The 13,010-nt window shown below is 48.0% G+C and overlaps 1 protein-coding gene across 1 annotated transcript; it reads right to left on the minus strand.

The window, feature by feature from the left end:
* Positions 1-4,708: 4,708 nt before the first annotated feature.
* Positions 4,709-10,216, minus strand: LOC139450796 (uncharacterized). The gene is made up of 5 exons (XM_071232636.1): positions 10,053-10,216; positions 8,403-9,968; positions 7,324-7,838; positions 5,903-6,324; positions 4,709-5,020 (listed from the first exon to the last, which is right to left on the minus strand). The coding sequence occupies exons 1-5, from the start codon at positions 10,214-10,216 to the stop codon at positions 4,709-4,711; spliced, it is 2,979 nt and encodes a 992-aa protein (XP_071088737.1).
* Positions 10,217-13,010: the final 2,794 nt, after the last annotated feature.

Raw genomic sequence — 13,010 nt, forward strand, 5'->3', positions numbered from 1 at the left:
TATGCCAAACAAGCTTAAATACCCAAGTCCATATTCCAAACTTCATGTGTTTGTTTGCGTGTTTGTTGTTTTACACAGCAATATTCCCGATATATGACAGTGTCCTGTAGATAATTAAATGTGGACTAGACATTCCATTGATTCATATTGTGAATTAAGATACACACCATTAGGGTACAATGAAAACAATATCAACCAAGTCACCGAGCCTGACCATCCATTCATTTGATGGCACTAGGGCTGGGATGGATAACTCGGGTTAGTCACGTGATATATTGTCTAATGACTAAAATTATCTGGAACACTAGAAGTCACTTATGTTCACGTTTCCTTCTGACTATGCACCCATTCCTTCTGATTTTTCATATGGTTGTATAAAGATAGAACTTAAGTCAACTTCAGTGTATGCATGATCAGTTTGTTTAATACATGTATCTAAATATGTTTTGCCGGGAATATGCTAAAAATGTTCCCAATCGAACATTTTGAGACCTCTCCTGAGACCGAGAGTGGGTACCCGGGTAGGACTGGGTAATAGGGTGATGGGTACCCGGGTTGTGAATTTGGACTGGTCCCAGCCCTAGATGGCACCTTAGGAACAGCATAGGCTGTTGGCCAAAATATTCAAACCCAGAATCCCCTTGGGTCTCCATGATGTGTCGGAATGATCATGTGCACTCATGTCATGTGATTGAGTTTGATTTTACGCCGCTTTTGACAATATTCCAGAAATATCACAGCGGGGGACACCAGAAATGGGCTTCACACATTGTACCCATGTCGGGAATTGAACTGAGGTCTTCGGCGTGACAAGTGAATGCTTTAACCACTAGGCTACCCGACCGCCCCTCATGCCATGTCTTGAAACTGTACATAATAGTATGACAATTGGATCCTAGGCCCATATTCATTTATTCAAGAACACATGTTGCTGAGATGAACTGATGTCCATTAGGCAAACCTCTTTTTCACACCTTAATAACCACTGAACCGTTTAAGATTACCATTTTCATTTTTCTCTTTTCTTTATCTATATCTGCTCACGGGCTGATATTAGGCATCATGTCTGAAGCAATTGTCAGTAAAAGTACCCTAATTGGAACATAAAATTGCCAAGATTTGTAATTATGGTAATAACTTATGTTATAGATTTTGCAGGGGTGACTTGGGTTTCCCTGACAACAGGACCAATAAACAAGAAGCTTTAATGTTCAGTTTTACAATTTTTGCATTGAATGAAACATATTTTTTTTAAATAATTTAAGAAATTAAGGACTTTTATGAAAGTCTAAATTTTGAAAATAATTGTTTTTACCCCATTTTGTCTGTCAAGGTCACTAATAGTTTGGGATCCTGGATAAATCCCCTTTACTTTCATAACCCCATTAGGGCATAAAAATCATCAAATTCTAAAATAATAGTCAACAAAAGAAATGTTCACGTTATTGTCTTGATACCATATATCACATCAAAAAGCAAACCTGATCCCAAACTGATACAGTTGTATCCCAGTACAAGCATAGCATTACAACCACCAAGACAAAAACTTCATCAGCAGCTTGCAACAATCCCCCGACACATGGTCCACATATTCACTTCAGTGGTAAAGTTAACTCTGTCAATCCATGAATCCCACCAGACACTCACAACAATCAACATTATTACATTCCTGCTTCAGTTCGCATCCTTCAGTCCCATTCTGTAGCCTACCCTTATCATTATATAGTAATCTGTACAGTGGTGGCAACTCCCCAAGCACATGAATTTTTTATAATATTCTCGAAAAAAACACACATGTCGCTGCTGAAACAGGCCAGAGCCGAACACCACGTGCAACATGTCATGAATAAATAGCTCAAGTGACAAGTGTAAGCGCAGAAAGCAGAAAGATGATTTGACAATGAAATTAACGACGCAATTTATTTTATGATCTTGTTGGCGTTCAACTGTCACATTAATTATCTTCTTTGAAATTTCTCTACTGGTCCTGACAATCATCATCAAATGTGTTCACAAAATTCACATTTCAGATTTTTTCCATGAAATGGATTCTCTTAAAATTCAAAGCAAGTGCTATATCTGCTCTAAAATACAATTAGAATCTAAAGTAATTCCTGTCTGACTTGTCAGAACACAGCGAAGGTTCCTCAGTGCAGGGTTCCAGGAAAATAGACAAAAACAGGTACATCACTGCAGGTTTAAGAAAGGGACGGGCCCCCAATACCCGTGATGCATTGATTGGTTGATTGATCAGTGCTTAACGCTGCAGCCTGCAGGGGTAGACACCATTGGTCATACCCAACTATTCCGCAGCTCATTTTGGACTGGTTCATGTAAAATGACTAGATTTGGGGATAAAACAATTAGTCCCTGCAGATTGGGATCAAGATATTACCTGTAATTCCCTTGGGCACGCCAGAAACCTATGATCATAGGTTCACATCCCGGTTCCGCCTGATTCTGTTTCTAGGTTTGTCTACACCATACCCATGCTCGTGGGTTTCACCAAAGTGGTAAGCGTCTGAAGCCTGCACCAGTACAGGTTTTCCTTCCAATTCACCTGACACACTGTGATATAACTGGAGTACTGTTCAATGGGGCGTTAAACCCAAATTACTCACTCATTCACTCACTCACTCATTCACTCATTCACTCACTCACTCATTCACTCACTCACTCATTCAAGCCATAACATGATGATATGATACTCATATGCACAGTGAACCGAGATGCACTGAACGCCCAGGGTATAAAAATGTTCACATCCCTACCTCTAATATGGCACAATAAGCAGCTCCAACATTGTGCAAAGGTATTATATGTATTACTACACCAACTGTTCAGCGAGTTACCTGCATGGACAGACTAGTGTTCAATCTGTGTCACTTCTCACCTTGGGAACTGTCTTAGTTACTAGCTCTTCTGATTTTTCTGACACATTAACCCCTTATGTAATATCATCAAGGCAGTCAAACCCTCAAAATTACACCCACATAGAAGCAGTCAAAACTTTAACACTATAGAGTGGCAATCAAGCCCTCATAATAATGCCATAGAGGGGCAATCAAACCTCAATATAATGCCATAGAGTGAGTGAGTGAGTTTGGTTTAACGCCGCTTTTAACAATATTCCAGTTATATCGCGGCATGTCAGCTTAATATGGGAGGAAAGCCCGAAGTGATGCAGGTCTCAGACGTTTACCACTTCGGTGAAACCCATGAGCACGGGTATGGTGCTGACAAACCTAGAAACATAATCGGGGCGAACCGGGATTCGAACCCATAATTATAGGTTTCTGGCGTCCCTCAGGGACGCAATTCTGCACAGCTAATTGCGTCGCCTTAGACGACTGGGCCACCCGTGCCCCCTAATGCCATAGAGGGTCGAACAAACCTCAATATAATGCCATAGAGGGGCTATCAAACCTCAATGTAATGCCATAGAGGGGCAATCAAACCCTCAAAATAACGCTACAGAAGGGCAATCAAGCCCTCAATATAATGCCATAGCGGCGCAATTAAACCTCCATATAATGCCACAGAGGGTCAATCAAACCTCAATATAATACCATATAGGGGCAATCAAACCTCAATATAATGCCATAGAGGGGAAATCAAACCTCAATATAATGCCAAAGACGGGCAATCAAACCCTATATACAACACCCATATTGGGGCAAACAAAGTCTCAATATTATACACTATATTGGCAGTCAAACCCTCAAGTCAGACCCTCAATATAACACTAGAGGGGCAAGCAAACCCTCAAAATAACACCATATAGAGGCAGTCAAAACCTCAACATAACACCCATAAAGGGGCAATCAAATCTTCAACATAACACACCATATTGGCAGTCAAGCCCTCAAGTCAAACCCTCAATATAACACCACAGAGGGCAAGTCAAACCCTCAATATAACACCACAGAGGGCAAGTCAAACCCTCAATATAACATTACAAATGGGCAGTGCAACCCAGGAAGCACAAGGAACTACAGCGTGCTGAATGAAGTGTAAATACCCCACTGATGGTCGTTATACTGGGGAGTAATGGCAATGTCTCAGCTGAAATAATACCGTCATGTTAATTTCACACAACTATCATTCATAACTTTCTGATAACGAATGCATATGAGAGTGAATGACCCGTGAGTGAACCTGAGAGGTCAGCCAGATTTACTGCCGGGGACTCCTCCGCCATGCCCAGTCAGAATGGTCATTATTCTGCCCCTGGACGCTGTCGTCTATTGCAGCATCAATGAGATATATCAAGCCAATATGAACAGACTGAAACTGACAACATTATGCGCTTGGTTACCACTTGAGTGTCTACTGATTGGTTCTCATAACACATCACTGACATCACATACACTCTATATTTACATCGAGAAATCGCCAATTTGGCGTTATTGGCTACTGTATGCTTTGGCTGCCATGTGGAGAAAATTGAAGAAATAGAAATTGACAACATACCGACATGCGTCATAAAAAAAGAGATTTATTGTAATGAAGGTGGTGACAAGTGTTCTCACAAATACTGATTGAGTGGGGCTTGTGTCATCTTCACCTATATCATGGAATCTAGCTTGGTTGGGAGAGATTACTGGACAGCAGATACAGGACAACATTAGCAAGGGGAGGCTCAGTAGAAGAACATGAGGGAGGCGAGGCTGGGTAGAACATTGGGGAGGGGAGGCTGGGTAGAACATTAGGGAGGGGAGGCATAGAACATTGGGGAGGGGAGGCTGGGCAGAACATTGGGGAGGGGAGGCTGGGTAGAACATTGGAGAGGGGAGGCTGGGTAGAACATTGGGGAGGGGAGGCTGGGTAGAACATTAGGGAGGCTGGGCAGAACATTGGGGAGGGGAGGCTGGGAGAACATTGGGGAGGGGAGGCTGGGCAGAATATTGGGGAGGGGAGGCTGGGTAAAACATTGGGGAGGCTGGGTACAACATTGGGGTGGGGAGGCTGGGTAGAACATTGGGGAGGGGAGGCTGGGTAGAACATTGGGGAGGGGAGGCTGGGTAGAACATTGGGGAGGCTGGGTAGAACATTGGGGTGGGGAGGCTGGGCAGAACATTGGGGAGGGGAGGCTGGGTAGAACATTGGAGAGGGGAGGCTGGGTAGAACATTGGGGAGGGGAGGCTGGGTAGAACATTGGGGAGGCTGGGTAGAACATTGGGGTGGGGAGGCTGGGCAGAACATTGGGGAGGGGAGGCTGGGTAGAACATTGGAGAGGGGAGGCTGGGTAGAACATTGGGGAGGCTGGGTAGAACATTGGGGTGGGGAGGCTGGGCAGAACATTGGGGAGGGGAGGCTGGGTAGAACATTGGAGAGGGGAGGCTGGGTAGAACATTGGGGAGGGGAGGCTGGGTAGAACATTGGAGAGGGGAGGCTGGGTAGAACATTAGGGAGGCTGGGCAGAACATTGGGGAGGCTGGGCAGAACATTGGGGAGGCTGGGTAGAACATTGGGGAGGGGAGGCTGGGTAGAACATTGGGGAGGCTGGGCAGAACATTGGGGAGGCTGGGTAGAACATTGGGGAGGCTGGGCAGAACATTGGGGAGGCTGGGCAGAACATTGGGGAGGCTGGGTAGAACATTGGGGAGGGGAGGCTGGGCAGAACATTGGGGAGGCTTGGCAGAACATTGGGGAGGCTGGGTAGAACATTGGAGAGGGGAGGCTGGGTAGAACATTGGGGTGGGGAGGCTGGGTAGAACATTGGGGAGGGGAGGCTGGGTAGAACATTGGGGTGGGGAGGCTGGGTAGAACATTGGAGAGGGGAGGCTGGGTAGAACATTGGGGTGGGGAGGCTGGGTAGAACATTGGGGTGGGGAGGCTGGGCAGAACATTGGAGAGGGGAGGCTGGGTAGAACATTGGAGAGGGGAGGCTGGGTAGAACATTGGGGAGGGGAGGCTGGGTAGAACATTGGAGAGGGGAGGCTGGGTAGAACATTAGGGAGGCTGGGCAGAAAATTGGGGAGGCTGGGCAGAACATTGGGGAGGCTGGGTAGAACATTGGGGAGGGGAGGCTGGGTAGAACATTGGGGAGGGGAGGCTGGGTAGAACATTGGAGAGGGGAGGCTGGGTAGAACATTGGGGAGGCTGTGCAGAACACTGGGGAGGCTGGGTAGACCATTGGAGAGGGGAGGCTGGGTAGAACATTGGGGAGGGGAGGCTGGGCAGAACATTGGGGAGGGGAGGCTGGGTAGAACATTGGGGAGGCTGTGCAGAACATTGGGGAGGCTGGGTAGACCATTGGAGAGGGGAGGCTGGGTAGAACATTGGGGAGGGGAGGCTGGGCAGAACATTGGGGAGGGGAGGCTGGGTAGAACATTGGAGAGGGGAGGCTGGGTAGAACATTGGGGTGGGGAGGCTGGGTAGAACATTGGGGAGGGGAGGCTGGGTAGAACATTGGGGAGGCTGGGTAGAACATTGGGGAGGGGAGGCTGGGTAGAACATTGGGGAGGCTGGGTAGAACATTAGGGTGGGGAGGCTGGGTAGAACATTGGGGAGGCTGGGTAGAACATTGGGGAGGGGAGGCTGGGTAGAACATTAGGGTGGGGAGGCTGGGTAGAGCATTGGGGAGGCTGGGCAGAACATTGGGGAGGGGAGGCTGGGTAGAACATTGGAGAGGGGAGGCTGGGTAGAACATTGGGGAGGCTGGGTAGAACATTGGGGAGGGGAGGCTGGGTAGACCATTGGGGAGGCTGGGTAGAACATTGGGGAGGGGAGGCTGGGTAGAACATTGGGGAGGGGAGGCTGGGTAGAGCATTGGGGAGGCTGGGTAGAACATTGGGGAGGCTGGGTAGAACATATAGGAGGGGAGGCTGGGTAGAACATTGGGGAGGCTGGGTAGAACATTGGGGAGGCTGGGTAGAACATTGGGGAGGCTGGGTAGAACATTGGGGAGGCTGGGTAGAACATTGGGGAGGCTGGGCAGAACATTAGGGGGGCTGGGTAGGACATTGGGGAGGGGAGGCTGGGTAGAACATTGGGGAGGCTGGGCAGAACATTGGGGAGGCTGGGTAGAACACATAGGAGGGGAGGCTGGGTAGAACATTAGGGAGGCTGGGTAGAACATTGGGGAGGCTGGGTAGAACATTGGGGAGGGGAGGCTGGGTAGAACATTAGGGAGGCTGGGTAGAACATTGGGGAGGCTGGGTAGAACACATAGGAGGGGAGGCTGGGTAGAACATTGGGGAGGCTGGGTAGAACATTAGGGAGGCTGGGTAGAACATTGGGGAGGCTGGGTAGAACATTGGGGAGGCTGGGTAGAACATTGGGGAGGCTGGGCAGAACATTGGGGAGGCTGGGCAGAACATTGGGGAGGCTGGGCAGAACATTGGGGAGGCTGGGCAGAACATTGGGGAGGCTGGGTAGAACATTGGGGAGGCTGGGCAGAACATTGGGGAGGCTGGGCAGAACACATAGGAGGGGAGGCTGGGTAGAACATTGGGGAGGCTGGGCAGAACATTAGGGAGGCTGGGTAGGACATTGGGGAGGGGAGGCTGGGTAGAACATTGGAGAGGGGAGGCTGGGTAGAACATTGGGGTGGGTAGCTGGGGAGAACATTGGAGAGGGGAGGCTGGGTAGAACATTGGAGAGGGGAGGCTGGGTAGAACATTGGAGAGGGGAGGCTGGGTAGAACAATGGGGAGGCTGGGTAGAACATTGGAGAGGGGAGGCTGGGTAGACCATTGGAGAGGGGAGGCTGGGTAGAACATTAGGGTGGGGAGGCTGGGCAGAACATTAGGGAAGCTGGGTAGAACATTGGAGAGGGGAGGCTGGGTAGAACATTGGGGTGGGGAGGCTGGGTAGAACATTGGGGAGGGGAGGCTGGGTAGAACATTGGAGAGGGGAGGCTGGGTAGAACATTAGGGTGGGGAGGCTGGGTAGAACATTAGGGAGGCTGGGTAGAACATTGGGGAGGCTGGGTAGAACATTGGAGAGGGGAGGCTGGGTAGAACATTGGGGAGGGGAGGCTGGGCAGAACATTGGGGAGGCTGGGTAGAACATTGGAGAGGGGAGGCTGGGTAGAACATTGGAGAGGGGAGGCTGGGTAGAACATTGGGGAGGCTGGGTAGAACATTGGAGAGGGGAGGCTGGGCAGAACATTGGGGAGGCTGGGTAGAACATTGGAGAGGGGAGGCTGGGCAGAACATTGGGGAGGCTGGGTAGAACATTGGAGAGGGGAGGCTGGGTAGAACATTGGGGAGGCTGGGTAGAACATTGGAGAGGGGAGGCTGGGTAGAACATTGGGGAGGCTGGGTAGAACATTGGAGAGGGGAGGCTGGGTAGAACATTGGAGAGGGGAGGCTGGGCAGAACATTGGGGAGGCTGGGTAGAACATTGGAGAGGGGAGGCTGGGTAGAACATTGGAGAGGGGAGGCTGGGCAGAACATTGGGGAGGCTGGGCAGAACATTGGGGAGGCTGGGTAGAACATATAGGAGGGGAGGCTAGGCAGAACATTGGGGAGGCTGGGCAGAACATTGGGGAGGGGAGGCTGGGCAGAACATTGGAGAGGCTGGGCAGAACATTGGGGAGGGGAGGCTGGGTAGAACATTGGAGAGGGGAGGCTGGGCAGAACATTGGAGAGGGGAGGCTGGGCAGAACATTGGGGAGGCTGGGTAGAACATTGGGGAGGGGAGGCTGGGTAGGACATTGGGGAGGGGAGGCTGGGTAGAACATTGGGGAGGCTGGGTAGAACATTGGGGAGGCTGGGCAGAACATATAGGAGGGGAGGCTGGGTAGAACATTGGAGAGGGGAGGCTGGGTAGAACATTGGGGAGGCTGGGCAGAACATTAGGGAGGCTGGGTAGAACATTGGGGAGGCTGGGCAGATCATTGGGGAGGCTGGGCAGAACATTGGGGAGGCTGGGCAGAACATATAGGAGGGGAGGCTGGGCAGAACATTAGGGAGGCTGGGCAGAACATTAGGGAGGCTGGGCAGAACATTGGGGAGGCTGGGCAGAACATATAGGAGGGGAGGCTGGGCAGAACATTGGAGAGGGGAGGCTGGGTAGAACATTAGGGAGGCTGGGCAGAACATATAGGAGGGGAGGCTGGGCAGAACATTGGAGAGGGGAGGCTGGGCAGAACATATAGGAGGGGAGGCTGGGCAGAACATTGGAGAGGGGAGGCTGGGTAGAACATTAGGGAGGCTGGGCAGAACATTGGGGAGGGGAGGCTGGGCAGAACATTGGAGAGGCTGGGCAGAACATTGGGGAGGGGAGGCTGGGCAGAACATTGGGGAGGGGAGGCTGGGTAGAACATTGGAGAGGGGAGGCTGGGCAGAACATTGGGGAGGCTGGGTAGAACATTGGGGAGGGGAGGCTGGGTAGGACATTGGGGAGGGGAGGCTGGGTAGAACATTGGGGAGGCTGGGTAGAACATTGGGGAGGCTGGGCAGAACATATAGGAGGGGAGGCTGGGTAGAACATTGGAGAGGGGAGGCTGGGTAGAACATTGGGGAGGCTGGGCAGAACATTAGGGAGGCTGGGTAGAACATTGGGGAGGCTGGGCAGAACATTGGGGAGGCTGGGCAGAACATTGGGGAGGCTGGGCAGAACATATAGGAGGGGAGGCTGGGCAGAACATTAGGGAGGCTGGGCAGAACATTAGGGAGGCTGGGCAGAACATTGGGGAGGCTGGGCAGAACATATAGGAGGGGAGGCTGGGCAGAACATTGGAGAGGGGAGGCTGGGTAGAACATTAGGGAGGCTGGGCAGAACATATAGGAGGGGAGGCTGGGCAGAACATTGGAGAGGGGAGGCTGGGCAGAACATATAGGAGGGGAGGCTGGGCAGAACATTGGAGAGGGGAGGCTGGGTAGAACATTAGGGAGGCTGGGCAGAACATTGGGGAGGGGAGGCTGGGCAGAACATATAGGAGGGGAGGCTGGGCAGAACATTGGAGAGGGGAGGCTGGGCAGAACATTGGGGAGGCTGGGCAGAACATTAGGGAGGCTGGGTAGAACATATAGGAGGGGAGGCTGGGCAGAACATTAGGGAGGCTGGGTAGAACATTGGAGAGGGGAGGCTGGGCAGAACATTGGGGAGGCTGGGTAGAACATTGGAGAGGGGAGGCTGGGTAGAACATTGGAGAGGGGAGGCTGGGCAGAACATTGGGGAGGCTGGGCAGAACATTGGGGAGGCTGGGCAGAACATATAGGAGGGGAGGCTGGGTAGAACATTGGGGAGGCTGGGTAGAACATTGGGGAAGGGGTATTCAACGTCTACTATCATCTCACAATCTGCTACAGTTAAATGTTTTTAAGATGACAATAAATATATATCCAGATGGCTGGCAATATTACAGAATATACTGCAATATGCAATTTTATTTAGCTTTAACATAGACACTATCTTGCCTTTCAAGGAGTTTCTGGAATGTCTAAATTGTTGGTCAAATGATGCTTTCCCACACACTTTCTGTATTTAATTCACAAAATGTTATTTACAGAGACTCATCATGTACTATATATTTCTTCCATCCTGATTTCACATATATACTTTCCATATATAACTTACAAAAACAAGCTTTGTTCACATGACATGTCCTTATATCATCACAAATTCGGACTTCACCGAAGACGCTCTATTCAAAATATAACTTAAAAATATTACTTCACCATTTTAACATGTTTATAATTTCAAAAATATACATCATTTACAAATATGATACTTTCCTTACATGATGTCTGTTCACAAACACTTTCAGAAACATTCTGACCCACAAACTTTGGAAAGTTGAAGGCATCTTAGTTCTGGATATGACAAACAGTTCTGTACTTAAACAAAGTGTCTCAAACATATTTTTGTTCCTTTAATCAATACTTCAATTTTGGCCTGTGACTTCCTCCAATTTTACACAATGAGATTTGACATTATTATTCATGACAAAATAATTTGCAGAAAACTAGACGGACAGGTGTGGATTAAAAACTGACAATGATTTCAATAAAAACATCGGAATCAATCAACGTCACCATAATCAAGGATTGATAAAAAATATCAGATTTACCCAATCTTGAACTGCCAGACAAAAACCTCTTGGGCAACAACAGCTGAAGTGAAGACATTTCCCTGCTAGCTCAATGTTTGCCTTGTTGTATAGGTACAACTTAAAAAATACAAAATCAAGCAAGTTATAAAACTTTCGAAAGAAAAAACCCCAAGAAAACGAACCATTCTTCGAGATTTTTTTTTCATTTCCTTGGCAATACAATCAATGTGAATGAGCATAGAAGAAAATTCAGTTTGGTTTATGTACAGCGACATTTAACATACATGAACGCATTACGTTTTGCAGATTTGGTAATTTGATTTTGCTCATTTGTTCAACCCTATTGATCATTAACTGAATTGAACATCACCAAGTCAAGAGCAGTGGGAGGGGGAAGCTGAAGGAATAAAGATTTCATTTTCTGAAACCATGGATGTACAATCAAACAAGATGATGCCATTTATCAATCATGGACATCACTTGACTCTAAATATGGTCATTGAGGAACATGTGCTGGTCAAGCGATTTATTGCAGACCGGGAGATTATGGCCAAGTCTCGGGAGATTTGAGCTGATCAAAGATTGTGATTTCGAGAATCAACATTGATCAAGTTTCCTTAAATCATGTTTATCAGATCCTAATTCAGACAGCGGTCACTACTGGTCAGTTCCGATCGAGTTAGAGAAATATGAATCTTCGCACAATGAACGATGACTCGAATGAGAAGCATATATCAGTACTATATGACTTAGAAAACTGAATTAGCTGATTGGTTTATATCGCAGCCAATGTAGTCAATGTGCAAAGCAATCAGGACTGAACATTTCCTGGTGTCGCGAGACTTAAATTATTGGACGATATTAGGCTTTATAATATCTGAGTGTCATATAGGAATGAAATATTCAGCGCCACAGAGAGCTCTAGACACTGATTTATCTACTAATGGTCTGATGGTGAAGGTGCAAGGTTTATAAGTAAGTCAGCATGTAAGCTTGGTTTTATATTATATTAAATAAAGCACTGTAACCAAGATGTGAGTGAGTGTGTGAGTGAGTGAGCGAGCGAGCGAGCGAGTGTGAGTCTGCAAGAGATATTCTTGCCCCATCAGCACCAGAGATTTATTTTGGATTCCCAAGTGTCAAACATTGGTAAGCAATTTGGGGGAAATTATATTTTATTCAAAAATAGCATTTTTCAGGTTCTTATTTTTGTAAATTCAGAGGCATTTCAACATTCTCATTAAACGTCACATTCAATGCAGTAATGTAAAAACGAAGCATTGAAGCCTTCTCTTTATGAAGGAAATACAATCTCCTGTGAAATACAAGTCACCTGTACAAGGCCTTAACATTAACATTACTCCCCAGGGAGCTGAGAATGAAAACAAGAGCACACTGATCCATTGACTAGGGCAATAATAATGTTGCGCTGAGCAGGTCAAAATAAATCTGTAAACTTCAAGTCTTGACCCCGGCAAGCCAGTTATAGTCTAAGGCAGTGAGTTAGTACGGTTTTACGCAGCTTTTATGTTTTAGCATTATCAAGTGGGGAACACCAGAAATGGGCTTATCACATTGTACCCATAATTGGAATCCCTGGGGTCATGACAAGGTCGGTGTTTCAAGATTTCAAGTAAGGCGGTGAGGTGAATTGGGGTTAAAAATTTTTTGCACTTGTATAGAGAATTGCCTGCACGTGCATGTGTGTGTGCGTGCGCGTGCGCTTGAACTACTCCAGATTAAAGACGTAATAGTGCTAGCCCACTGAGATACCATACCGCAGTTAACATGAATACCCCACTCAGGCACACCATATTGTCTACAAGCCGACCAGTCCTTGTTTTTAGCCCCTCAATGCCGAGCACAAGGCAGGGAAACAACAAGTATCATCTTTTAATGTCTCTTGGTATGAAACGGATGGGGATTGAACCAGGAACCTTAACTCCCCAAGCAGACACTCTACCAATAGATCACAGAGGTGGTCTTTCTAGTCATCACAAGAT

Source organism: Haliotis cracherodii, unplaced genomic scaffold, assembly GCF_022045235.1.
Source record: "Haliotis cracherodii isolate W230 unplaced genomic scaffold, xgHalCrac1.p SCAF_8, whole genome shotgun sequence".
Lineage (NCBI taxonomy): Eukaryota > Metazoa > Mollusca > Gastropoda > Lepetellida > Haliotidae > Haliotis > Haliotis cracherodii.